At 62.1% G+C, this 24,058-nt stretch overlaps 2 protein-coding genes across 10 annotated transcripts in view; one reads left to right on the forward strand and one right to left on the reverse strand.

The window, feature by feature from the left end:
• The window catches only part of CASKIN2 (CASK interacting protein 2), a 14,647-nt gene extending 11,020 nt beyond the window's left edge, over positions 1-3,627 (forward strand). Inside the window, exons 16-21 of one of the 2 annotated variants that reach the window (XM_057715989.1) lie at positions 36-137; positions 228-366; positions 506-531; positions 967-1,990; positions 2,080-2,302; positions 2,748-3,627. In XM_057715989.1, the coding sequence (XP_057571972.1) occupies positions 36-137; positions 228-366; positions 506-531; positions 967-1,990; positions 2,080-2,302; positions 2,748-2,838 (1,605 nt within the window). In that variant the 3' untranslated portion in view covers positions 2,839-3,627. Of the gene's footprint in view, positions 1-35; positions 138-227; positions 367-505; positions 1,991-2,079; positions 2,303-2,747 lie in introns of both variants that reach the window. The other variant, XM_057715988.1, reaches the window with a different exon arrangement.
• Positions 3,436-22,924, reverse strand: TMEM94 (transmembrane protein 94). Of its 8 annotated transcripts, none has more exons than XM_057715982.1 (31): positions 22,713-22,922; positions 16,757-16,876; positions 16,292-16,419; positions 15,872-16,008; positions 15,085-15,287; positions 14,588-14,739; positions 14,154-14,256; positions 13,825-13,911; positions 13,423-13,539; positions 12,977-13,033; positions 12,575-12,679; positions 12,309-12,473; positions 11,919-12,131; positions 10,956-11,271; positions 10,359-10,532; positions 9,854-9,956; positions 9,515-9,732; positions 8,646-8,824; positions 8,420-8,558; positions 8,056-8,171; positions 7,842-7,941; positions 7,390-7,498; positions 7,026-7,215; positions 6,709-6,786; positions 6,335-6,420; positions 5,987-6,068; positions 5,576-5,724; positions 5,392-5,486; positions 5,190-5,283; positions 4,844-5,014; positions 3,436-4,663 (listed from the first exon to the last, which is right to left on the reverse strand). In XM_057715982.1, exons 1-31 carry the CDS (start codon positions 22,764-22,766, stop codon positions 4,591-4,593), a joined length of 4,113 nt encoding a protein of 1,370 aa, XP_057571965.1. In that variant the 5' UTR covers positions 22,767-22,922; the 3' UTR covers positions 3,436-4,590. The 8 variants fall into 8 exon arrangements, 7 of the variants coding, with proteins under 7 accessions (XP_057571965.1, XP_057571963.1, XP_057571967.1 ...); XM_057715980.1 differs by having other exon boundaries at positions 8,646-8,827; positions 22,713-22,921; XR_009050006.1 differs by lacking the exons at positions 3,436-4,663; positions 4,844-5,014; positions 5,190-5,283; positions 5,392-5,486 and having other exon boundaries at positions 5,589-5,724; positions 5,987-6,222; positions 8,646-8,827; positions 22,713-22,924.
• Between the last annotated feature and the right edge of the window lie 1,134 nt (positions 22,925-24,058).

Genomic DNA, 24,058 nt, shown 5'->3' on the forward strand with positions numbered 1-24,058 from the left:
GAGGCGGGGTCTCATGGCACGACTCTGTGTGGCAGGACCTGACGGCCATCGGGGTGACCAAGCCTGGGCACAGGAAGAAGATTGCCTCAGAGATCGCCCAGCTCAGCATCGCCGAGTGGCTGCCCAACTACATCCCGGTGAGTGGGTGACGGGGCCCGGGCTCCCACCCTCAGCTGCGGCTTTGCGGTGCCTTCCTGGCTTGGGGGCCGACGCTGCTGCTCTTGCAGGCGGACTTGCTGGAGTGGCTGTGCGCGCTGGGGCTGCCCCAGTACCACAAGCAGCTGGTGAGCAGTGGCTACGATTCCATGGGGCTAGTGGCCGACCTCACGTGGGAGGAGCTGCAGGAGATTGGCGTCAACAAGCTCGGTGAGGACCACCCTGGGCCTTCTGGCTGGGCCCCCACGTGCCTCCACGGGTCTCCAAAAACATTTTGGGGTCCAGGAGGGACGAGGGTGACCTTTTCCAGCCACAGTTAACGCTGCCGCCTCTCTCCACCCCTTCTCAGGTCATCAAAAGAAGCTTATGCTGGGGGTGAGGCGGCTGGCTGAGCTTCGGAGGGGCCTACTGCAGGGGGAGGCCCCAGGTGAAGGTGGCCGCCGGCTGGCCAGGGGCCCGGAGCTGATGGCCATTGAGGGGCTGGAGAATGGGGACGGGCAGGCTGCAGCTGGCCCGCGCCTCCTCACCTTCCAGGGCAGCGAGCTGAGCCCGGAGCTACAGGCGGCCATGGCAGGGGGGGCCCCTGAGCCGCTCCCCCGGCCCCCTGCCCGCTCCCCCAGCCAGGAGAGCATTGGGGCGCGCTCACGGGGGTCCGGCCACTCGCAGGAACAGCCTGCCCCCCAGCCCAGTGGCGGAGACCCCAACACCCCTCAGGAGAGGAACCTTCCGGAGGGCACAGAGCGGCCCCCTAAGCTGTGTTCCCCACTTCCTGGCCAAGGGGCCCCCCCTTACGTTCTCATGTACCCCCAGGGCTCGCTCTCCAGCCCAGCCCCTGGGCCGCCTCCTGGCGCACCCCGGGCCTTCTCCTACTTGGCCGGACCCCCTGCCGCTCCTCCGGACCCGCCGCGGCCCAAGCGCCGGTCCCACAGCCTGAGCCGCCCCGGCCCAGCCGAGGGGGAGGCCGAGGGGGAGGCCGAGGGGCCGGTGGATAGCGCCTTGGGCAGCTACGCCACCCTCACCCGGCGACCAGGACGCAGCGCCCTCGCGCGGACCAGCCCCAGCCCGACCCCCGCCCGCGGGGCTCCCCGCAGCCAGTCCTTTGCACTCCGGGCCCGCCGCAAAGGCCCCCCGCCCCCGCCCCCCAAGCGCCTCAGCTCGGTCTCTGGCCCCACCGCGGAGCCGCCGCCGCCCGAGGGGAGCCCGGCGCCCAAGGAGGGGGCCGCGGGGCCCCGGAGGCGAACACTGAGCGAACCCACGGGCCCCTCGGAGCCCCCCGGCCCCCCTGCCCCAGCCGGCGCCGCATCGGACACGGAGGAAGAGGACCCAGGCCCCGAGGGGACACCCCCGTCGCGGGGCAGCTCGGGGGAAGGGCTCCCGTTTGCAGAGGAGGGAAACCTGACTATCAAACAGCGACCCAAGCCGGCGGGCCCCCCACCCCGGGAGACGGGCCCCCCACCCCGGGAGACGCCTGTGCCCGCCAGTCTCGACTTCAACCTCACAGAGTCAGACACTGTTAAGCGGAGGCCCAAATGCCGGGAGAGGGAGCCCCTGCAGACGGCACTCCTGGCCTTCGGGGTGGCCGGCGCCGCGGCCAGCCCCCCTGCCCCCCTGCCCTCGCAGACCCCCGGCGAGCCCCCCTCGGCCTCTCCCAGCCCTCCCCAGCCTGACCCTAGCAGCCTTCCAACCCCTGGAGCTCCAGCTCCTCTCTCCCTTGGCACCCCGACCCAGCCCCCCGTGCCTCCCTGCCAGGGGCCGGCTCTGGAGAACAGTTGGCGGCCCGGGGAGATGGAGCCCCTGGCTCCCCCTGCTGCCCTCATCAAGGTGCCCGGAGCAGGTATGAGGCAGGGCCTGTGGGGAGGGTGGTGTTTGCAGGGCTTGTGCCCAGCCCAGCCGAGTCACAAGCCACCCTCTTTGTCTCTGCAGGAACAGCCCCCAAGCCTGTGTCTGTGGCCTGCACCCAGCTGGCATTTTCTGGCCCTAAGCTGGCTCCCCGGCTCGGTCCCCGCCCCGTGCCCCCTCCAAGGCCAGAGAGTACTGGGGCCACGGGCCCAGGCCGGGACCAGCAGAGACTGGAGCAGACCAGCTCATCCCTGGCAGCTGCACTGCGGGCCGCAGAGAAGAGCATTGGTGCTGAGGAGCGAGAGGGGTGAGGGGTGCTGGCTGCTGGGCGGGGAGGTGGAAAAGGCAGCATAAGAGCAGCTCCTCTGGAATCCTGAATCCTTTTCTCAGGGTTCTGGGAATGTTGGGAGGGGGACCTTAATGGTCATGTCAGGCAGATCCTCAGGCTGGGAGCCCCTGTTGGGATGGGGGAAGTCTGTGTTCTGGGGTCACCCAGATCTGACCTGCAGGGAATCCTGGTGGCTGCCCCTAGAGGCATGTGAGCTTGGGCAAGTCTCTTCTCCCTGTGAGCCCCAGCCCGTCTGTGCAAGGAAGGGAACGGTAACTCCTGCTGCCTGGGGAAGTTGTGAGAATTAGGAGAAGATGCACACAAAGTGCTTGCACCAACCACACTCCCAGTGGCAGCCCCCTTGCCCAGGGCCAGCAGGGTGCAGACCACTGGCTGATCTGACCCAGTCCTTCCCCTGCGGCAGCCCCCCTGGCACCTCCACCAAGCACATCCTGGATGACATCAGCACCATGTTCGATGCCCTGGCTAACCAGCTGGATGCCATGCTAGATTGAGCTGGACCTGCCGGCAGCCTTCAGCAGTGCCCACCATGACCTTCTGTGGCCACTGCCTTTCGCCCCAGCATGGAAGACGCCCCTGCTGCCCTAGCGGGGTCTCTCCTGCTGCTCCAAGCCAGCGACTGTCAGCACTGAGGCTCCAGGAGGCGCCCCGTGGGGAGCCGAGAGGACTTGTTGGAACTGACATCTCAGCAAAGCCCCCTCCCAGTGTGTAATCTGACAGGATGGCCCTGCCTCTTGGACAGGGACCCTGGTAAGAGCTTCCTCTCCAGGAAGAAAGAGGTGGTGGCCGGGCTTCTGGGGTGTCTTCTCTGTCCCCCCAGTGTCTCAAGTCCCTGAGCCAAGGTCCTCTGTCCACCCGCTGTGCTGTCTTGGCGCCCTGAGAGGCTGGAGGAAGCGGTGTGTCTGGTATGGTCCCCCAGACATGTAAATAAGCGGCCAGGGGCCAGCCTCTGCCCCCGCCCCTGCCTGCCCTCAGTGAGGCAAAGCTGGCAGGGGTGGGGGCAGTGGGATTAACAAATCCCTTAAACAGATACCCCAAAGTCCAAACTTTTCCAACTGTAAATGTTATTTTTTAAGCAGAGAGAAATGCATATATTTTAAATGGAATTTATTCTATCTATAACTGCCTGAGAGGACGCAGTGGGGGAGGGGCTTCAGACCACAGCAAGAGCACCCCCTGCCCACCTTGGGGCTGGAAGCCTGACCTGGTTGGCCTAAGCCCCGGCTCTGTAACCATTAACCTCTTCCCCCAACTAACACCAATGAAAGTGTCATTCCACGTGATCGGGCTGTGTGTTTGGATGTGCGCCACGGACCTCTGAGGCCAGGGGTCGCGCTTGAGCCGGACCCAAGTGCTCCCGCCCACGTGCAAGGAGGAAGGCTTGGGCCCTCCTTTGGGGAGGGGCTCCCTCACTGGACGAAGCCTTGGGTGGGCCCCTTAGTGGCTGCCTCATGGACCAGCCACAGGTTTTTCGTCAGCAATTTATAAGTTTTAATACAAACCAGTCTGTATTCATTCCCAAAAGGCTCATTTCCAGTAAAAAATATACACCAGTAAAAACAGTCTCACAGGATAACTAGGGCAGGGGCTGAAAGGAGCCTGGGCTGTACCTCAAGACTGGCTCTCACGGCCAGCTTGAGGGCAGACACAGGAGGAGGTTCCAGGGCCAGGCGGGGGCTCTGCTCCATCTTCGGGTCCCAGCATGAGGCTCCCCCGCAGAGGAACGGAGGGAGAGTACTCAGGGCCAAATCTAGGCCCTGCCCCAGGAAGACAGGATGAGAGGGGCACAGGGAGGATGAACCACCACCCCTGCCTTCAACAGTGGCCTGGAGAGCTGTTGGGACCTCCCACAGCCGTTCTCGCACAAAAGATGGAAGCTCAGGCGCCACGGTTCATGGCCCTGCCCAAAAACCCAAGAGCAGAGGGCTCTGGGTTCAGGAACCCTGAAGGGGGGCGGCTCTCTATTAAGCGCATGAGGTCATACATTCAAGTGCCCAGGGGTCTCCCCCTGGCAAGGAAGAGCCAGGCTGTCCTGACACTGAGGCCGCAGCTCAGCATCTCTTCAGGAAGCCCCGGGGGACACAGGCAGGATGACAGCTGGGTCTGACACCAGGAGCTGGGCCTCCAGTGCCATGGGATGCAAGAGCAAACCCTGAAACATTCATGATATCAACTCCCCAGACTCAGAAATGGGTCTGGCTTTAGCCCCAGGGACCAGGGCAACTATGACCACCACGGCCCATGGCTCAGAAGGGAGAGTTCATGCCCAGCTTAGTTTCAAACTGCAGCTTCTGTCGCTTCTGGTAGCGGACCCGGACCCTGGCAGGGGGACAGGGATTAAAGTCCAGGTTAGTGCAGACCCCCAGATCAGGGCACGGCCAGGACACCCAAGGAGGAGGGAGGCAGGAGCGGTGGGAGGGTGGCAGAAACGGTGCCCTGGGGGTGATGGGCTTAGGGAACATGCCTGAGCCCAGAGGAGGCACCCAGCCGGTGGCTCACCGAATCTCGTGCAGTTTCACGACCTCGTTGGTGACCACCACGAGGACCAGGGAGAGGCAGCCCAGGAGCCACGTCAGCAGAGGCACGTCCTCCAGGCCAAAGTGGACACGACTGTCCCTGTGTGTCCACAGCTGCAGGTCCACTGCCGTCTGGACCACCTGCCCCAGCAGCCTGCAGGAAGTGGCAGCCCCGCATCAGCTGGGGTCTCCTGCTTCCTTCCCTGCTCTTCTCAGTAGGAGTAGCTTAAGGAGGGCACCCTTCAACCTCTGGCCCAAAGCCTGCCCTCACATCACAGCCGCACTGCAGCCCCTGCCCTGCTCCCGCCCTGCATCCCAGAGAGACTCACACCACGGGCACGGTCACCGCCCACCAGAGGTTCGTCAAGGGGCTTTTTCTCCACAGGGGCTTGGTGCGATGCACGTGGGTGACAGAGATGAACACTGGAGGACATGGGGTTGGTGGCGGATGTCAGGCTTTGCATGGCCACAGGCCTCGTCCCTAGGGTGCCCCACCAGCCCCCAGCACCCCTACGCCAGGGAGCCCCTCACCAGTGTGTAGGACAGTCAGGGCGGCGGCGAGCTTCTGAGCTGGCAGCAGCCCATTGGCAAAGTCGTCAAACCAGGCTGGAGCCGTGTCGGTGTGGCTGCGAGAGCAAGGTGTGGGCTCAGCCTCCTCCGCGCCCCGGGGAGGTGGACTGGGGGTGGGGGGTGGGGGGGTCGGGGGGGGACCTACCTGGGCAGCATGATGGAGGAGCAGTTGGTGAGGTTGCGGGCCCGGGAGCTGTCGCAGAAGCTCTGCAGTGTGAAGCCAAAGCAGATGAGGCACGAGCTGATGGTGAGGCTGAACTTGAGCAGGAAGCAGAGCAGGAAATAGTGCTGGGTCTGCGGGAAGAGAAGGCCCGTCACCCGAGGGAGCTGCCCCATGGGCACCCGGATCCAACGGGGTCCTCAGTAAGTGGGCAGGCCTGGGGGATAAGGAGCAAGGATCTTTCCCAGCTCTGTGCCACCCCTCCCCCTTGCCCTAGGGAAGTTCCAATGGAATTCCCCACCCCCCCACCCCCCACTTCCCTCCCCAAGCCTCAGCCCCCTCCGCACTGGCATTCCTCAGGAAAAGCCCAGGCTCATGGGGCACCACGTTGCTTACCTTCTTAGGAATGGACTGAAGGTTTTTCCCTGTTGCCATCGACATGATGGAGCTATGGGGGGGCTTCCCCAGCAGAGAGATGCTGAAAAGCAGGGGCTCGGTGAAGGGTGGTGACTTGGCGACTGTGACCCTCTGCCCCCAAATTCTCATGTGGGAAGGATTTCAGGCGTCCTGAGAGTGAGGGCAAGTCTGCTGGGCAGATGGGATGAGATGGGGAGAGAGTCCCCTGGGGCCTCCTGTGCCAGAAGTGAGCACTGATCGTGGCTTCCTGAACCTGGGCTCCTGGGGACACTTGGTGACCTCCCAACCCTGCCTGTCTGGGCACGGAGGGGCGGCCCAGCCTCTCACCTGAGCAGAGGGTAGCAAAAGCAGGATAGCCACAGGATATCAGTGGTACTTAGGATTGGCGGCAGCTGGACGAGGCAAGAGAAGAACTGGACCAGAAGGAGCCAGGAAGCACGATTAGATTCTGGCAAAGAGTAAGACGCTAGGAGCCCTAGGGCTGCCTCGCCCTGTGCCCAGAGACTCATGTCCTGGCTGAGAGGAGATGGCGTTGGAGGGGACACTATTCTGCCCGTGGGGTCATCTCCAAAAGCCAAGGGGGTTCCCAGAGGCTCTGGGGGCCCCCCAGGCTGCGCTGCATCCCCCTGGCCTCTCAGTTGGCCCTTGAGCAGAGGAGGGGCCAGCAGGGAAGGGCGACGGCCATGCTGGCCCCACCTCACCTGGATGACCACGAGAGTCAACTGGCACTGCAGCAGGAAGAGGAAGCACTTGCGAATGCCATAGGTGGCGTGCCGAGCCTAGGGACCAGAAGGGACAGGTTGTGGCCTCTCTCAGGCCCCACAGCTGCTAAGCTTCAGCCAAGAGCCAGGCCCCAGATGTTCCCACTAGGGAGGGGCGGAGGCAAACTACATTGCCTGGGAGAGCTGTGCCTGGAGGTGAACCACCCTCGGGAGCTCAGGCCGGTCCTGTGTCGAGACCACCCCCATCCCGAGCAGGCCCTGCCCCCTTGCGCCACCCCCCCCACCCCCACCCCCACCTGCTCGATGAGCCGGATGATGCTGATGGTGTCCTCCTGGCGGAAGGTCAGGGAGCAGGGCAGGCTGTTGAGCTGCCCTGAGAGCTGCAGAGGAGAAATGCCGTCCGAGGCCTGGGCCATGCTGGTGCTGGTGGCGTAGCCAAAGGTCTCCCAGGAGCAGCGGGACGGGTACAAGGGATCCAAGGCAATGCTGGTCCACGCAGGGGGGAAGCCACCCGTCAGCTGAAGCGTGCCAAGACCCCAGCTCCCACGGGACTGAGCCAGCACCCACTCCCTCTTCTCCCTGTCAAGCCCGGGGCCCTTGGTCTCGACCAGGGCAAGCCTGGTTGTGGGGTCTCGGGGAGGAAAAGGTCGGTGCCCTGACCTGACGTCACTCTGGAGGAAGAGGCAGCTGTTCCGCAGATTGGCAGAGCTGCCCAGGCAGCAGGTCACCTCCCCGTACTCCTGCATGATCCTGATCATCTCACACATGGCTGAGGGGGCAGGGGCAGGGGCACGAGAGTCAGGCAGGCGGAGGCCCACATGGGGCGCCGGGCACAGACCCACAGGACAAAGCAGGAGACAAGGGAAAACAGGCCCCTCTTTGGGACCATCCTGCCCCCAGTTTCGTGAACATCGTATGAACACTGTCACTCCTGACTCCCTAGAACGGGCCGCCCACAGCTTCAGCCCACAAGGCCCCCAGCTCCTCCCAGCCCAGGTTCCTCCGCTCCCTGTGTGGGAAGCCGACATCCCTCCAGAGCCCACGGGGTGCCCAGGCACTGGCAGCGCTCTGCACAACCGGGCTGGCCGCGTAGCCGCAGCCACGCTCCTCACTCTCAGGGGTGCAGTCGGTGAAGAGGGGCACGAGCAGGGGCACGTTGTCGATGTTCTGCAGGTGGGGCCGCACCTGGTGGATGCCCCGGGGCAGCTTGGCCTGCAGACAGCAAAGATGTCAGTGGCCTCAGGGTCCCTCCTCCCTCACGCCTCTGCCCTGGATCAGCCACGTGCCAACCCCGGGGCTCCAGGGGAACAGACCCCGCCATCATACCCGGTTGCAGTCCTCTAGAAAGCTGGGCAGGTCGCTGTCCGTGGGCTGGAAGCTGATGAGGTCCGAGTGACCCTCCTCCTCCATTAGGAGGAGCCCTTCCGCATCATCTCGTGACACTGTGGGGACAAAAGCCTGTCCCTCACCTTGGGGCCAGCCTTCTGGGGTCCTTTCCTTGCCTTGCAGGGGGCGTACACTTCCCATTTTGAGGTGTCCTCTCCCCTCACCTTGTCGACCGCCGTTACCACAGGGAAATCAGAGCCCTTTCCCAAGGGAGGGCTCCACGGAGGCCCTTTCTAGCCGTAGCGCCAAGGAAGGGGAGCAGCCCACGCCCACCTCATGTCCTCCACCAAACCTTTGCCCTCACCCTGATTCAGGTCATCGTGCAGGGAGCCAGCGTGGCTGGGGCTGGAGGGGGGGATCTCAGAGCCGGGCATGTCACCATTGGGTGTGAGGGAGATATGGCAATTCCAACCCGTCTCCAGGCCCATCTTTTCTGCAAACACCTGCACCAGGCAGACGGCAATGAACAGATGGGCCCAAAAGGCCGTGGGGAACAGGGTCCGTGGGAGCAGTGGGGGTGGCTCCCCGACCTTGCTTTTGAGCTCATCCTCCAAAGAGAAGTAGACGAAGCGGATGCAGGCGTTGACCAGCCCGTCGATGAGGCGCACGATGTCCAGCCGGGCCTGGTACTGGGAGGACACCATGCCCATGAAGATCTGGCCACTCAGGGCCTGCATGCAGTCTTCCTTCTCCAGCACCTCCCCGATCCCTTCTTCAGGAGGCACAAGACACAGAGCCCGGCCAGGACGCGGCCCAGGCAGGACAGCCAGGAACCGGCAGATTCCAGGAGGCAGCCCAGGGCCACACATGCAGATGCCACGCCCAAATCAATGAGCACGCAGGCCCCAGGGGACCACACACACACACAGTCACACACGTGCACAACCACGACATAAAGGAGCCAACAGACACAGGGAAAAAGACAAGGAAAGGTACTCATCAGTCAGGTGACAATCCCTGGTCCAGGGCTAGGGGCCGGGCCCCACCCTCAGCAATGGCTTCAGTTCATGGTCTCTTGGGTCATGAGACCCCGGAAGGCTGTGTGTTTGGCGGAGAGGGGAGGGGTGGGTGGAGCCCTGCTCCAGCAGAGTTTGTGACCCGGTCTTTTGTCTGATTCAAACAAGGCTAATGCTCTATACATGCTACTTCTTCGTAACCTTCAAAGAAAGCACTTTCCTATACGTCATCCCCCTGCAGCGGCACAATGAACCCGTGAGCAGGGCAGAGGAAGCACCTGGTTATAGATGAGACTACGGGGCTCGCCCACGTCACCAGACAGTGAGAGCCACCGCGGTAGTCCAGGCCCAGTGCTGTGCCTGCTGTGCCCTCCGCTACGATCTCGTCAAGGCCCCTGGAAGCCCTCCTGGCCCCTGGCCCCTGGGGACGGGGCCCACGCTACCGTCTGAGCTCCAGCTGCCGCGACGGGCGCTCAGCTTGATGGGGATGGTGCTGGGCAGCTCGCATGTCGTGAAGATGCTGCTCTGGCCGGGCGCCTGCACCAGCTCGATGCACTTGCCGTTGAGCTGGGAGGACAGGGCGCAGCTCATGGGCTTGTAGGCAAAGGCAGAGCAGTAACCAGACAGGCAGGCTCGCTGGTAGAAATCCAGCACTTTCTTTCTGCCAGGGAAGGGGGGTGGACGTGAGGTGAGTGGTCCCGGGATGTCCCCACCCCGGGCGCCGGGCAGGCAGACTGCCAGAGCTGCCTGCTCTGGCCACCGGCACCTGCTTCCTTACCTACCTGTCGGAACCCGAAAGAGGGTAGATGTCGGCTCCGTCCCAGAAGTCCGTGCAGGCCTCCAAGACCACGTCGGCCGTGCCGTGAGACAGCATCTGTTCTGTGCCTGAGGGCAGTGGGGGGAGAGGAAGGCCAAGCCGTGGGTGCCCAAGCCACCCCGCCCCTCCCCCTGACCTCCGGGGACATACTGCCACCCTTGAGAAGGGCACTAATGGAGCCCCTGGGGGTGGGACCTCCCCAGGCCTCATGGCAGCAAACCTGTAGGCAAGGCCACTGGGCATGTATTGCAGGCACTAAGCCGCCCGTCCTCCAGACAGTCTCATCATCTGTGGCCGCCAGCATCCCTGCCCCCGTCCCCGAAGCCAATCTCTGCCATGTGTGAGGTCTCGGGAAGAATCTAACGCTCATCGGCCCAGGGCTCCCTAAAAAAAGACACCCTAAAAAGAGCCCAGCCCCGCCCCACTCCTGGGAGGTTTGGCCTGAAGTGGGCGAGGCCGGGGAGGCTCACTGGTGGTGGTGTCCTTGATGAAGAGGCTGATCATGTGGCTGAGTGGCGGGCGCCGCTTGGTGACACAGGACAGCCTCCCCAGCGAGATCTCCTTCACGGTCTCGGCACTGGGGAGGCGGTAGAGCGCAAGGTGGTTGCCCTGTCTGAAGAGCTCCTTGGCCCCGGGAGTGAAGCCTGCAGGAGGAGGGACGGCAGCTCTGGGCCTCTGGGAGGAAGCCCGTCCCCGCACCGCCCTCCCCGGTGGGGAGAGAACTCCAGTCAGGCTGCGTGGCTTCCCTCCACCCGTCCATCCCGCGGGCAGTTATCTTCCTGGGTGAGGAAGCGCCGGCAAGCGGCGGTGCCTGGTCAGAGGGGCTGATCAGGGACTTCCCTGGTGGTCCAGTGGTTAGCACTCGGCACTCTCACTGCTGAGGGCCCGGGTTCAATCCCTGGTTGGGGAACTAAAATCCCTCAAGCAGTGCAGCCAAAAGAGTAAATAGAGGGGTCGATCAGAAGCCCAGAGGTTTGCCGGTGCTCTTGACCAAGGCCACGCCTGGGGCTGGCGCGTCTGGAGCCGGTGGCCCAGCTTCTTGGAAGAGGCTGGCGGCAGCCGCGTACCGATCAGACGGGCAAGCTCGCAGAGGCCCCAGGGCACATGCACAGGCAGCACGGCGCTGTGGCTCTCCTGCAGGGCGATGTTGCACAGGTGGTCTGAGAAGCGGCACAGCCGCTCGGTGACACTGGCATTGCACAGGTTCAGCAGCACGTTGAGGCCCAGGGGCTTGAGCGAGCTGAGGTGGAGCTGCCAGTTGGAGTCATCGAACTGGATGCAGGAGGGATTCTGCTGGTCCTGGGACAGGCTCAGCATCTCCAGGTGGTAGTCACACACGAAGTCCTCAGCCTCGTAGGGCTCCGCCTCCAGCCCATGCTGGGTCTGGAGGAAACGTGGAGGGGAAGGGGGGCCTCAGACAGGGAGGGGAATGGGGGCGTCCCCAAGAGATGGCACCCCCTCCCAGCAGGACGTGCTCACACGCTCCCATCCCTCCCCAAAGCCCCTCCCCATCCTTCCTGGCTCCTGGCTGCTTCTAGGATCTGTGGCCAACAACACTGTCACGAGCTCAGAGGAGGCTGAGCAGACCAAGCAACAAGCAACCAAGACCCTTCCTCAGCCAGGGGAAATATTTCTAGAGGGAGCTACTGGCTTTCTGTCTTTTGTACTTTTTTTTTTTTTTTCCAGCCAAGCAGCATGTGGGATCTTAGTTCCCTGACCAGGGATGGAACCCGAGACCCCTACAGTGGAAGCAGAGTCTTAGCCACTGGACCACTGGGGCAGTCCCGGCTTTCTGTCTCTTGAAGGCTGTGATTAGGAGCAGGGGTCTTGCCTCAACCGATTACCACCATCGGCGAAACCCGGAAAGTGGGCAAGGGCCTACTTCACGGAAGAGCCAGAGGCGAGGCCTCAGGAGGCCCAGTAATGGAGGCCAAGACGCCTGTGCTTCGGGCTGCGTCTGTCCAGGCTGGGCTGCATCCCTGCAGCCCCTGTGGCTGGTGAGGTGGCTGTTCTCCAGCCTCTCGCCTCACCTTGCCGGGGTCGTCCTCTTCACCGCCCTCTGTGTCCCTGCTGAAGCTCACGCTGGAGCCGGACAGGTGTTTGCTGCGGCCGTGTGCTCTGTGGTGAGAGTAGTGCTCGGGGGCCTTGGGGCCGTCGCCTGGCCAGTTGCCGCGCTCCGGCTCATTGGAAAGGTGCAGGGTCGCGTTCAGGGAGCCGGCCAGGAGGGCGTCTCGTTCATGGGGCTGGAAGAACAAGGAGCACAGGCCTCGGACCGGGGTCCCGACGACCGCCACGGGCTAGGGAGGCAGGGCCAGCACATCCCTCGGTACCCCGTCTCAGAAGCAGATCCTGAGGCCTGAGCCCTCCCCCAGCTCCTCGCCGCGCCCTCCCCGAGGCTACCAGCTGGGCCCAGGCCGCACCTCCTCCTCGATCTCGGGATGGCAGAAGGAGCGGGTGGACAGGTCGTCCGTCAGGTCCTCGTGGCTGCTGTGCGGGGGCTCCACCTTGCCGCTGAAGAACAGCACGGTCTCCGGGCTGGGGTTGGGCCACGACAGGACCCCCTGCTTGTCCACACAGCACAGGACCTGCAGGGAGAGATGGGGACCGGGCAGCGGGCTTGATGCCCCCCAGACACGGCCAGAGAGCTGCCTGCCGAGGCCGGGGCCTCCCGCGGGGCCGCCCTCACCGTGACGGAGCCCAGGCTGTGCAGCAGGCTGGAGCTGTGGCTCAGCGTAGGCGATGTCCCCTGGATCACACGCAGGAAGTGGCCCCAAATGCAGCGCAGCATCTCCTGGGGGCAGAGACAAAGCTCGCAAGGCCGTCTAGGGCTCGGCCATATTTCCCTGGAGATGGCCTCTGGGGCCGACAGAGGAAAGGTCTGGGGGGCACCAGCAAGTCGGGTGGAAAAGCCTGTGTCTTGCACGGCAGTGACACACCCACGTGGGACCAGTGGACCGCGGGGCTCTAAGAGCCCATGGGAGGCTCAAAAGCCATAAGGTAGGGGAGTCGCAGGGTTCCGGAAGGGGCCCGAGGGGGTGCGGCCTGGAGGTACAGGGCCTGGAGAAGAATCCATCCCGGGCGCGTGTACCTGAGAGGAGACGGCTTCTGTGTAGCTGCTCAGAGTGTCCTCCGAGAACTTGGCCAGCTGCGCAGAGAAGAGGGTATGAGCCTCGGGGAGGAACTGCCACCCTCTCACAGGCCTCCAGGCTGGAGGGTGGGGGCTTCATGCCAGCAAGGCTCGCCGTGCCTTTGGGGAAGGATGCCCGGGCAGCCCCTGAACCCCCCATCTGCTAAGAGCCAGGGCAGACGTTCAGCCACCCCTGGAGCCTGGTCTGGAGACCCTTCTGGCCGGAGAAGGCAAAGCCCTTGGAGAGCTGCCCAGGGCCTGCCTGTGCGCTGGGCTGTGGGGTGGGGGTGGGGGCTGGACCTCTGCCCCTGTTTGCTGGGGCAGAGCCGACTCTTTGTGCTCCTGTCTTGGGTTCTTTATGCACTGTCCCCCACCCCCACCTGCCCCAATGCCTTGGAATAACCTACCAGGGAGCTGGGGGAGGCCTTGCTCATCTGGGCCAGGACACGGGCTTCTCCGCAGGCGGTTGCCAGGACCCAGAGGACAGGGAAGAGCAGGGGGAGGATGGGCAGGACACCATTCACCTGGGAAAGACCGAGAAAGAGCGAGCCACACTGAGGCTCCCCGAGAGCTGCTAGAGGGGAGGGAGGGAGAGGGAGGGAAGGGCTTCCCTGGCCCTGGGTCCTCCCCCGAGTAAAAAGGGACAGCTGGAGGCAGCGGGCAGAAGGGAGGAAGGGAAGCAGGCGCTCTGAAGCTGAAGCCTGAGAGACCCCTGGACTGCAGAGAGGGAGGGGCAGTGAGGGCACCATGAGGGGACCCAGTCTCAGGGAAGGAGAAAAGCATCACAGAGAGGAGAGGGCAGTCATTACCTGTAGCTGGAGGAGGGTGTACTGCCAGGTCGTGACGCCGGGGGCATTTAGCATGAAGCGCAGGGCGTTGGTGATGAGGAAGCCAGCCTGTTGGGAACAGGAGAGACACTGCCTTAACCCCCTGAGAGGGGGATACAGGCTCTGAGGCTCCCTGTCTTCTGCCACTCACACCCCTGCCCGCAGCACTGGCCAGCTCATGCTGGGACCCTCCAGTCTTCACTCACATGCTCACCTGAGTCTGGCCCCTGGGCTCCCCCAAGTCCTGGCCTCCCCAACCCTCCCCCCTCCCCCCCCCCCCCCCCCCCGCCAGGCAGCCCCGCCTCACGCACCAGGACCACGGGCACTGCGTAACGCAGCATCACTGACTGCACCGTGAACCTCTCGTTGTCCAGAGCAGTGACTGGGCGGGACAGGGCCATGTCCAGGCACCACCTGCAGAAAGAGGAGAGGCCGGAAGCCCACCCCTTCACTGAGCATCACTGGGCCCTGCAATTCTCTCGTATTCCCTAGCCGAGTGGTCTGCCGGTCACTGTGGCCCGGGGCCTGTGGCAGCCTCCGAAACTGCCCCCACAGGGTTCAGACGGCAAGGGGGTCAAATCGCCCAGTCTAAGAAGTCTCACAAGATGCTAAAGAGAAGGCCCTCCAGAGATGCCTGCCCCAAGGGGCCTCAGTATGAACCAAGCTCCTTCCTGGCACCACCCCCACCATGCCCCCTGCTCACAGGATGTCGGGGGACAGGAGGAAGGCAGGGCAGCGCCCCTACCTGATGTTGTCAATCACAGGGGTCTCAAGGACGCGGAAGAGCCGGTGCTGTTGGGGGTTCTGTGGCCCTTTCTTCACCTCTCCTCGGGGGGAGGGAGGGGGAGAGAAAGGCGGAAACAGGTCTCCTGGCTCCAAGACGATGTGCTCATCATCCTGCCAGCGACGAAGGGGAGGAGATCGAGGGTAATTAATGGGTTCCAGGGAAGCCACTCATCCTGGACCATTGGAGACAGCTCAGTGGGTTAGGGACCTTCAGTAAGCAAGGAGTCAGTCAGGGTGGGGCCTGGGGGTCTGAATTCCTAGCAGCTTGTGGATCAGAGAGAAGAAAGAATAGAACAAGGAGAAAGATGTTCCAGCTTTTCTCCATTCTCTTACAGCCCTTGCCAAGAAACCCATGAGCTGGGCTGGAAGCGTCCGGATGAAGCCCAGGGACCCTCCCACCATTGCCGGTAGACATTCCCACGGCATTTCCAGGGAAGGAGGAAAGCCTCCAGCTACCTTGATCCCCCTCAGAGAAGCAAACGATTCTTGGCCAGGCCTCAGAGCTATGATGTCTCCTTCTACCAACAGGCTAACTGGCAGGTTGACCAGATGTCCGTCTCTGTAGGCCCAGTGCAGGGACCAGGATGGTGCAAAGGGCATGTGGAGGTCTGGGTACATGGCATCTGGCCACTTGATCTCCCTGCCATCCCTGAGGGCATCTGATGACAATGGAAAGAGGGAAACAGCCTCACCCACGGATCCACACACCGCCCAGATCCAGCCCATACCTATGGAGCTGTGTCTGCTCTCCTCCCCTCCCCAGAAGGCCTGCATCAACCTACACCGCTCATTCCAACACTTCCCCTCCCTCTGCAAGGTCGCCTCCCAACCACTGCAGCCCAGGCACTTGCACCTCCTCTGAACACTGCTATTCTCTGTACCCCACTTCCATTCAAATACATTTTGCTAACTTTTCTGAGGGCTTTGAGGAGTGTGCTGAGCTCCACGAGGGATACAAATGTCAAAGGTTAAGATAATTTGGTTCCTGGCTTTGAGGAGCCATTAGCCTTCCTGCCCACCCCCTCCCCGCACCCCCACCCCCGGCCCCCCGCAACTGCCTGGGTACCCATGGCTCTTGCTGCACCAATAACGAAAGAGCAGGGCATCCTTATCCCCAGAATGCTGACCGCAGGCAACACCAACATGCTGGGGTTCCTTGCTGGGGCTTGGGACGGGGGCTCCAGGGCTCTGACACATCCCAGGGCATCTTTTCCCAAGCGCCTCGCCCACCCCTTGGCCTCACCGTGGATCTGGTCAATGATCCCTCGGAGTCTCCGTTCTACCTCCCGACGCTTCAGCCGATCTTGGCGCCCAGTGAGGACGAGGCTGAGGAGCAGCAACAGGAAGAGCGCAGAGGCGTTCACCAGCTCCACCCCGCGGCTGGCCGGGAGAGGCGAAGGGGTGCTGGCGGGGAGCGCGGGCTCTCCAGCCCAGCCCACCCAGGGCCCCACACTGCCCGCCCTACTCCCTTCCGAAGAGAGGGGCTCCTTATGGTTCCGACAGCAGCCGGCCAAGGGACTGCAGATTCCTGCGCGACCTGGGCGCTGACTGTGGGGCAGCTCCCCTCTCCCCAGGATGTCCTAGGCGGCAGGAGAGGGACAAGCCCAAACCCTGTGCTGCGAGAGGTGGGAAGAAGCCCCTCGCAGGGCCGCGGGCTAAGTACCTGCCCGCCGGCTGGCCCCCGTAGCAGCCCAGCAGCAGCAGCACGGCCAGGAGCATGAGCGAGGCTCCGGGCCAGTGGAAACAGGAGCAGCGGTTACTGTGGTGCAGGAAGCTGCTTCTCCACATCTCCTGAGGAGGAAGGGGCAGGAGGCCAGGAGTGAGAGGCCCCGGGGCCACGGCGGGGCAGGAAGGAGGCAAGATTTTCTGTCCCACTAGGATCTGGCCGCCTTCCTCCCTCACCACCAAATCCAGTCCCCGCGGCCACCTCTGTCCTCTCGTTTTGGTCTCAGCTGGGGTAAGGACATCACTCTGAAAGGAACCCCGGATTCTTACTGATTTTTAGTGATGCCTTGGTTGCATCACACCGTCCAGGGTGGCAGGGCAAGTCAATGGCCCCAAGAACAGGCCTCCCAAGCTTTTCCGCCGCCCCCCACTAGGCTCTGGGCTCCCCGTGAGGACACCTTACCTTCCACGTAAGACATTTCTTCCGTTCTCTCAGGTGTCCGTCCAGCACCGCCTCCAGCTGCTCCTTCAGGATGCTGAGGGCCTTCCAGGTGGACAGACCCAGGGCCAAGGGTGGCTCGCCCTGGAGGGAAGCGGAAGAGGCGCTCAGCATCTCTCAGAAGGCCCAGGTCCTCTCCCTCCCACCTCCCTAGAACCTTCCTCCCTCCTCCCAAATCCCCGCCCACCCTCCCTCCACTAACCCTGGCTCCTCAGGGCGTGAGCATGTTCAGATCTCCACCAAATTAAAAGACATTCGAGTGCTCAGTCCTCTGCTCTTCAAAGCCAAGTTTAAAACAAAACCAGAAAGAAACCTTTGTATACTCAGTCTTCTAACTCACCGTTCACTCAACTCCCAACCCACCACCATCAGCATCCCCTGGCCCCACTAAGACCGTGCTCACCACTGAGCCCCCACCTTCCTGCACTGGGGCCATCCTTCCGATTTCCTGGGCCAGAAAATATGTATTGTTTAAGTGGAGAGAACAGGCACTTCTCTGGTGGCGCAGTGCTTAAGAACCCGCCTGCTAATGCAGGGGACGAGGGTTGGAGCCCTGGGCCGGGAAGATCCCACATGCCTCGGAGCGGCTAAGCCTGTGCGCCACAACTACTGAGGCGGCTCTCTAGAGCCCACGTGCCACAACTACTGAAGCCCATGTGCCACAATTACTAAAGCCCATGTGCCACAATTACTAAAGCCCGTGCACCACAACTACTGAGGCTGCGCGCCTAGAGACCACGCTCTGGAACAAGAGAAGCCACCGCAATAAGATGCCCGTGCACTGCAATGAAGAGCAGCCCCCACTTGCTGCAACTAGAGAAAGCTCGTGCGCAGCAACAAAGACCCAACACAGCCAATACATACATACATACATACATAAATTTATTTTTAAGTTCTGAGACAAAAATTATGTCAAATGATATCTGTACAAAAATATTTATTGTAGCACTGTTTGTAATAAGATGATTGGAAACAAACAAACAAACAAAGTTCTGGGAGAACAGAACTAACTTAGAGATGCTAGTTTTACGTTGTTCCTAGTAAAAGCATTAAGCAAAAAACCCCACCAACTTCTGTTACCACCATTTCATTAAAGGGAGGCTACCGCAACCCTACGACATCAGGAAGGACACAATCTCAGAAAAAAGACAGCTGCTCCAGGAAAGGACCTGCACGGACCGCACCACGCTCTCATCTCACCGAGGGTGGGTGGAATGCGGTATGGATGGAGGTGGTTCCCAGTACGTTGTCCTATGTGATCCCATGGCCTAACCTATTCCATTGAGATCCCCTTTTCCTGCGCTCTTCTCCTGTTTTCCCCTGTCCGTCTAGCCCACAGTCCACTCTATGACATCTTCTCCATAGCTTTATGTACGTTTCCAGGGCAACCTCAGCCATGTGGATTCACCCACCACTCATAAGCTTACAACTCCTAAATTTCACCTGTAGCCTCACCGCTACCCCAAATTCTGACCCATTTCCTGAACTGCCTCACAGCTGTTTCATAGGTACCTATGAGTCGATACGTCCAAAACCCCGAAACTGCCACCCGGCCCTCCCCGCCAGAGCCAGCAGCCCTCCTGCAGCTACCATCTCACCCAGACACCCCAGCCCTTCCCCCTCCCCCCAACCCCTGCCTCCCCCTCCCACCTCCCAGCCCCTACCCTTTTCCAAACCAACCGCCACACCCCAGCCAGTGAGCGCACGTCTGATCAACTGACACTGTTTACCTCTAAAGTCCAGCCCAGACTCCTGAGCGTGGCCTGGGATCTGCCAGCTCCTCCAGCCTCCTTCCCTGCTGCGCCTGCCGCATGCAGCCTCCCCCAGCTCCTGTGCCAGCTAGGATTTTCCTAGCCAAGAACACTCTCCCTGCCCCAGACAACTCTTACTTCTCCTTCGAGACTCAGCTCAAACACCACCAGCCCTGGGAAATTTTCCCAAAACCCAGGGCTGCACGTACAGGGGGAGGTCTGTATTCCAACGGCACCCCAGGCAACCTGGCTCACAGGCAGCATCGCACAGGACTGTCATTATAGATTTACTTGTCTGGCTCTCGTGCCAGACTGCCAATGCCCTGAAAACAGGTACTGGATTCTTCCATCTCCACACCCCTCCACCAACCAATAAGACAGTGCCTGGCACATGGCGGCAGCTCAGTGAACACTGAGTGAGTGAATGAGTGAACGCACATGTAGTTTCATGGGGCCTGATGACACCTTCCTCAGGGTTGTCAACCCAGGATCTGTAGCAGAAACACCTGGAGCCTTTTACAGATGTGGATGCCCAGGCCCCACCCCAGACCTACTGCATCAAAACTTCTGGAAGTGAGACCTAGCCCGCGTTGGATCTGATGCACAGATCCCCAGTCGGGGGTCCTGGGAAAAAGAAGGCCCCCAAGGAAGGCAGGGCCTAGCAGAGGAGTAGGTGTTTCCCAGGGGCCACCTGAAGAGCACCAGTGTGGGCTTCCACCAGGGAAAGTTCCTGAGTAGGAAGAACGAAGCCCTGGACCTGGGGCACCAAGAAAGGGGCTGGGCTTATCTACTGAGTCCTGGCCTAGAGTCACTGAGCCAGTGATGCCCCGGCTGCCTGGACTCACGGCCCTCCCCGTTCCCTCCTATCCCTGGGGTCCTGCCCTGGCTTTGCCCACAAACCATCTGGGTTTCCTCCTCCCTGTCGGTCTCCACATCCACCCCCTCCTTGGCAGCCTTGACCCTCTGCAGACACACATCTCCATGACTAGGAGTTGACAGGCTGGGGGCTGTATCCCCTGGGCGCAGACCTGGCACGGTGGGGTGCCCCCCAGTGGAGGCCCCACGCTGGCCTGACGCCAGCTCCCTCGGCCTGAGGGGTGAGTACGGGCTCCAGAGTGGGCCCGGCCCAAAGACCTCCCAGATCCCTTGGCTAAATCTCACCTAATCCCCGCTCTCCACAGTGGCTTTGGGGGATTATGAGGATGAGAGCTGCTTCTTCCCAGAGGGGATAACTGGTTATTTCAGCTCCGGAAGAAACGGCCCTCCGGGCAGGGAGCCGCCACACCCACAAGGGTAAATACTGTACTCCAAAGCGCCCACCTGCCTCTGGCAGGGATCCAGGGGCCTCCCTGAGAGGCCGTGGTCCAGGACAAAGGAGTGGCAGGTAAGGCCTGCACCTCTGCCTCCTAGACTCCTGGCATGAGGCAAGAAAGCCGCCAGGGGTGGGAAGGGAAGAGAACAGCAAAGGGAGACCACAGACCTTCTCAAGTCCAAGGGGCCGGCCCAGAGGAGGATGCCTGCCCCTCTTATCCCAAGAAAGCCCAAGAAGAAGAGACTTTGGGAGGCCCAGCCTCCTCTCCCCCTGCCCCTTCCTCCCTCAGGCGCAACCTTCCGAGCTCCCTCCCCAGTGGGATGTGTGGGTTCCCAGGATGGACTTGCCTAGGCCAAGTCTCTAGAAACGATAAAGTGAGCAAACCTCCTGCAGGCAGGGAAGGGCAGGCCTGCAGAGGTGGAAAGGCTGCATGCCAGCAGAGGTGGAAAGGCTGCATGCCAGAGGGCGGAAGAAAGGAAGGGCCGACAAATCCCATGGGGCTGCAGAATCACCTGGGAAGCTGCTGGGTCTGGAACGAGTGCCAGGCTCTGGAAGGCAGGGAAAGGCTAAGGGGAGCAGCCAGGGAGCCAGGGCGGCGGCTTTCCTCTGGGCGAGACCTTTAGACCTCGGACACTCAGGAAGCGCCCTCTGCTTGCCCCGTGGCTGTCCTGCATCTGCTGCCTGCTTCCAGGCACCACCTCCCACCCCCACCCCCAAGCAATCCTTCCCTGCCTCCAGGTTCTGAGAACCTGCACTCTGCTCCTCTCCAGGTGTGGGAGGAAGGGCCGGAGGGTGGCAGATGCTCCCGGGGCAGGGCCGGCAGAGGTGGGATGTGGACGGCAGAGCTGAGGGCGTGTGTCCGCCCCTGCTTGCTGTGTCTGGCTTGCAGCACCAACTCCAGACTGGAGATTAAAGACAGCGCAGCAGAGAAAAAATAAGCCATTCTGTAATTACATGCCTCCTGAAGAGAGTGCCCGCCCGCACAGCGCCCCAGGGCCAGGACACAGCCCTCCAGGCCAGCTGACCCTCCACGGCCCCAGCCCCGCTCATCCCACTGCCGCGGCTGCGCACTGAGGCCCAGTGGCAACTCCTCACCCCGTCTCCAGCAGGAGGGTCCCGGGGAAGATAAAATCACTGTTTCTCTCATCACCCCATGGCTTTTCCCCATGCGGTGTGAGAAGCAAAGCTGAGGAAACTCGTGAAAGACCTTCACCGTTTCCAGAGGAAATTCAGAAAGGGCTCGTAGGCGAGCAGGCTCCGCTGGCCTCAGGGCACAGAGTCAGGCTGGGCACCCAGTGCCTGGGCACCCACCGGGGTGGGGGTGGGGGGTGTCTATGCAAGGACAGGGATGGTGTGAGAAACAGGAAGCCCCGTCACACACGTGCCATCTGGGGTCTGCTCTTCTTGCCTCTACCAGGGCCGAGGAGGGCGAGGAGAATCTGCCCTGGACTTAAGTACCCAAAGGCAATTCTTCCGGCCTCCCAGACGCTCAGAAACCCTCACTCCCCACCCCCAGGCACCTCCAGGATGTTCCCGAGGCTGAGGCGCGCTGGCTATGCGAGACCTCCACACCAGAGAGGGGAGGCGTGGCCCTGCTTCTCCCGACACTGAAGGTTTTTGGGTAGGAGCAGCCCTACCCCACTGTTTTAAGTGCTCAGCCTCAACTGGACCTGACAGAGGAACTCGAGGCTCTGGGAGTGGAGGCTCGGGAGAGGCTGCCAGCACTCGCCCATCGTAGCCCGCTTCATCATCTAAGGGGAACACGGGCAGGGCCTGGGCCCTGGGGCAGCGGCAGGCGGTGACCCAGCCCTGTCAAATCAGAACTGCAAGGAACCTGCTACTGAACGGGACCAACTCGCCAGGGCCCAAAGTAAGCATCTGGGTCGGTCTAATGAGGCTTCAAGAGCCCGCACACCTGGGCTCTCCTGTGCCACCTCGGTCAGGTTTCTCAGGTGGCTCAGAACCAGAAGCCCCCAGCCCCCAACCCCTGTCCCTTTGGGACTCCTCTGAGGTTCTGTCAGCACAGCAGCTGTTTTCTTTCCTATTCTACCTGTTTCAGGAGAAAGTGGAATCAAGGTGCCCTAGGCTCACGTAGACAGATTATGAATTGGCCTTGGCCTTTGGCCTTAGTAACTGCAGATAACCACTAATTAGAACCAGCTGGCCCTTTGGCCAGGCCCCATGGTCACAGCCTTCCTGGCTGGTGCAGGTGGGGAGGGGACCCAAAGCTGGACTCCACGATGTCTGAAGCACTGAAGCAAAGATTCGGCCACTGTCCACCGGGGTCTATTGTAGGTGTCACGATAAATCTCTTCTGAGTTTGGCCAGACACAAATCAACACTGTCTGTAGACAAGCAACTCAAAAGCCTCAAGCAGAGGCGCCCCCTCCTCTTCCTCACTCTTCCGCTCACACGGACCTTGGCACTTTCACCCGTCTCCTTCCTCCCCTCATGCGGCCAACACCTAGGAAGAAATCCCCCCGGCGGCCCTGGTGGCTCCTATCTCAGTGACCCATATGGTCTGGCGAGAAAAGCCTCCTTAATGGCCCCGAGGAGGGGCTGGCATCCGAGCCTTGTGCCTGACGACCCGGGTCCCAGCACACCTTGACAGGGTGCCCCTCGGGGAAACTCAGGCTCCCGTCCCGCTCTGGGTGACTCAGGAGCCTGGCGCGCAGCTACACACACCGGCTTTCTGGCTCCCATCCCCAGCCTCCTTCCACGGTCCGGTCCTCGCTACCTCGTAATCCAAGCTGCCTCTGGTCCAGCATTCATCTTCAACCGTTAACCCAGAGCCCCCGACACAGAGCGGGGAAGCAGGCGGTGGAACGGGGGCATCGAGCCCAGCTGGCATACTCACTTTGCTGCCTTTGCCCTGATGGGCCGTCCATAGCTCTGCCCGTTTAAAGAGCATGGGGTAGAGCCTGAGCCGCAGCGAGTCAGCTGCAGAACTGGCAGCACCACCCGCAGAGAGGGAGAGGAGGAGACAGAGCAAAACCGAGAGGGAAAGAGTGAGGAAAGAGGAGAGGAGCGAGGGAGCGCGTGTGAGCGAGGAGCCGCTGCAGCGGCAGCAGCTGATTAATTCAGCCTGTTTCCAGTGGCTGCAGATTCAGGGAGGGAGGAGGAGACACGGCTGCCGGTGCGGGCGGGAGGGAAGGAGCGGCTGGGGAGAGGGAGGGGGGAGGGAGGGGGCTGAGAGGAGAACGTTGGTCGGGGCTCTGCCAGACGTCCAGGGGCTGGGCCCATTCACCAGAGGAGGCACCGCAGGCTGAGCAGCGGGGGCCGTGCAGCCCAGGGGTTCGGACGTGCCCACCGCCCACCGGAGGGGCAGCTGTGCAGGAAATGGCTGCTGTGGGCCCGGAGCCCCGAGGGCATCTGCCGGCACCGAGGAGTACCTGGCCTCTCCCCCCAGACTCCCTTTCCTGGGCAAGGTGGGGAGCCCCACTCGGGAGGGGGCCCCCCAGATCCCTCTGAGACTCCAGCATGGAGCACGCCACCAACAGCCCTCTCCACAGTCAGAGCTGCGGGAAGGAGGGGAGAGGGGGCCTGACAGTTATTAATAGCAGCACAACCCACATGCTGGGGGAAGGACCGGCAACTGAGAAAACTGGAGCAGCGACGACTTCTCGGAGGGCAGAGCAGGGGGCCTGGAAGCGAGTGAGCAGAGGAAGCCAGTGGGAGAGGGGAGAGCCAGCTGAAAGGACGGGCCTCTGGGATTCCAACACCTAGGACGCAACACCTTCCCACCAGGTGAGGGCGGGGCGGGGGCAGGGCTCCAAGAGCCACTAATCAATGCAAGTGCAGGGCTCAGCCAGCAGCCAACACTGCCCAGCCGCATGCAGACACACCTGCCCAGGTGCTGCTGGGACCAGGACGCTGCCTGCGGACACCGAGCCTCATCCCAGGAAGAAAGAGGCCGGTGACCTGGGCTCACGTCTTGGCACCTCCTGGGGCTTCAAGCGGGGCCTGGCCTTCACCCTGGGACCCTGAATCTGATATACAAGAAGCTGTCAGAACAGACCCCCTGTGCGATTTTGGGGCAAAAGACCCTGGGAGTGGACAGGAAACTTCTCTGCCTCCATCCAGGCCACCCTGAGGATAGGGCTAGAAAACCTCAAGGGGGAGGAAACGGCCTAACAGGTCCAATAACCGGAGCACGGGCTGCAGGCTGAGACCATTTCTCCAGGGCCCTGTTTCCTAGACGAC

Source organism: Hippopotamus amphibius, chromosome 17, assembly GCF_030028045.1.
Source record: "Hippopotamus amphibius kiboko isolate mHipAmp2 chromosome 17, mHipAmp2.hap2, whole genome shotgun sequence".
NCBI lineage: Eukaryota > Metazoa > Chordata > Mammalia > Artiodactyla > Hippopotamidae > Hippopotamus > Hippopotamus amphibius.

Bases quoted from the DNA above. Each gene is read 5' to 3' on its own strand.
- TMEM94 (XM_057715980.1), bottom strand. From the start codon at position 22,766: ATGCTCTTTAAACGGGCAGAGCTATGGACGGCCCATCAGGGCAAAGGC. The intron at 10,533-10,955 runs GTACGCGGCTGC...CTCCTCCTGCAG, and splicing joins CGAGCTTGCCCGTCTGATCG to GCTTCACTCCCGGGGCCAAG. The intron at 9,957-10,358 runs GTGAGCCTCCCC...CACTGCCCTCAG, and splicing joins CATCAAGGACACCACCACCA to GCACAGAACAGATGCTGTCT.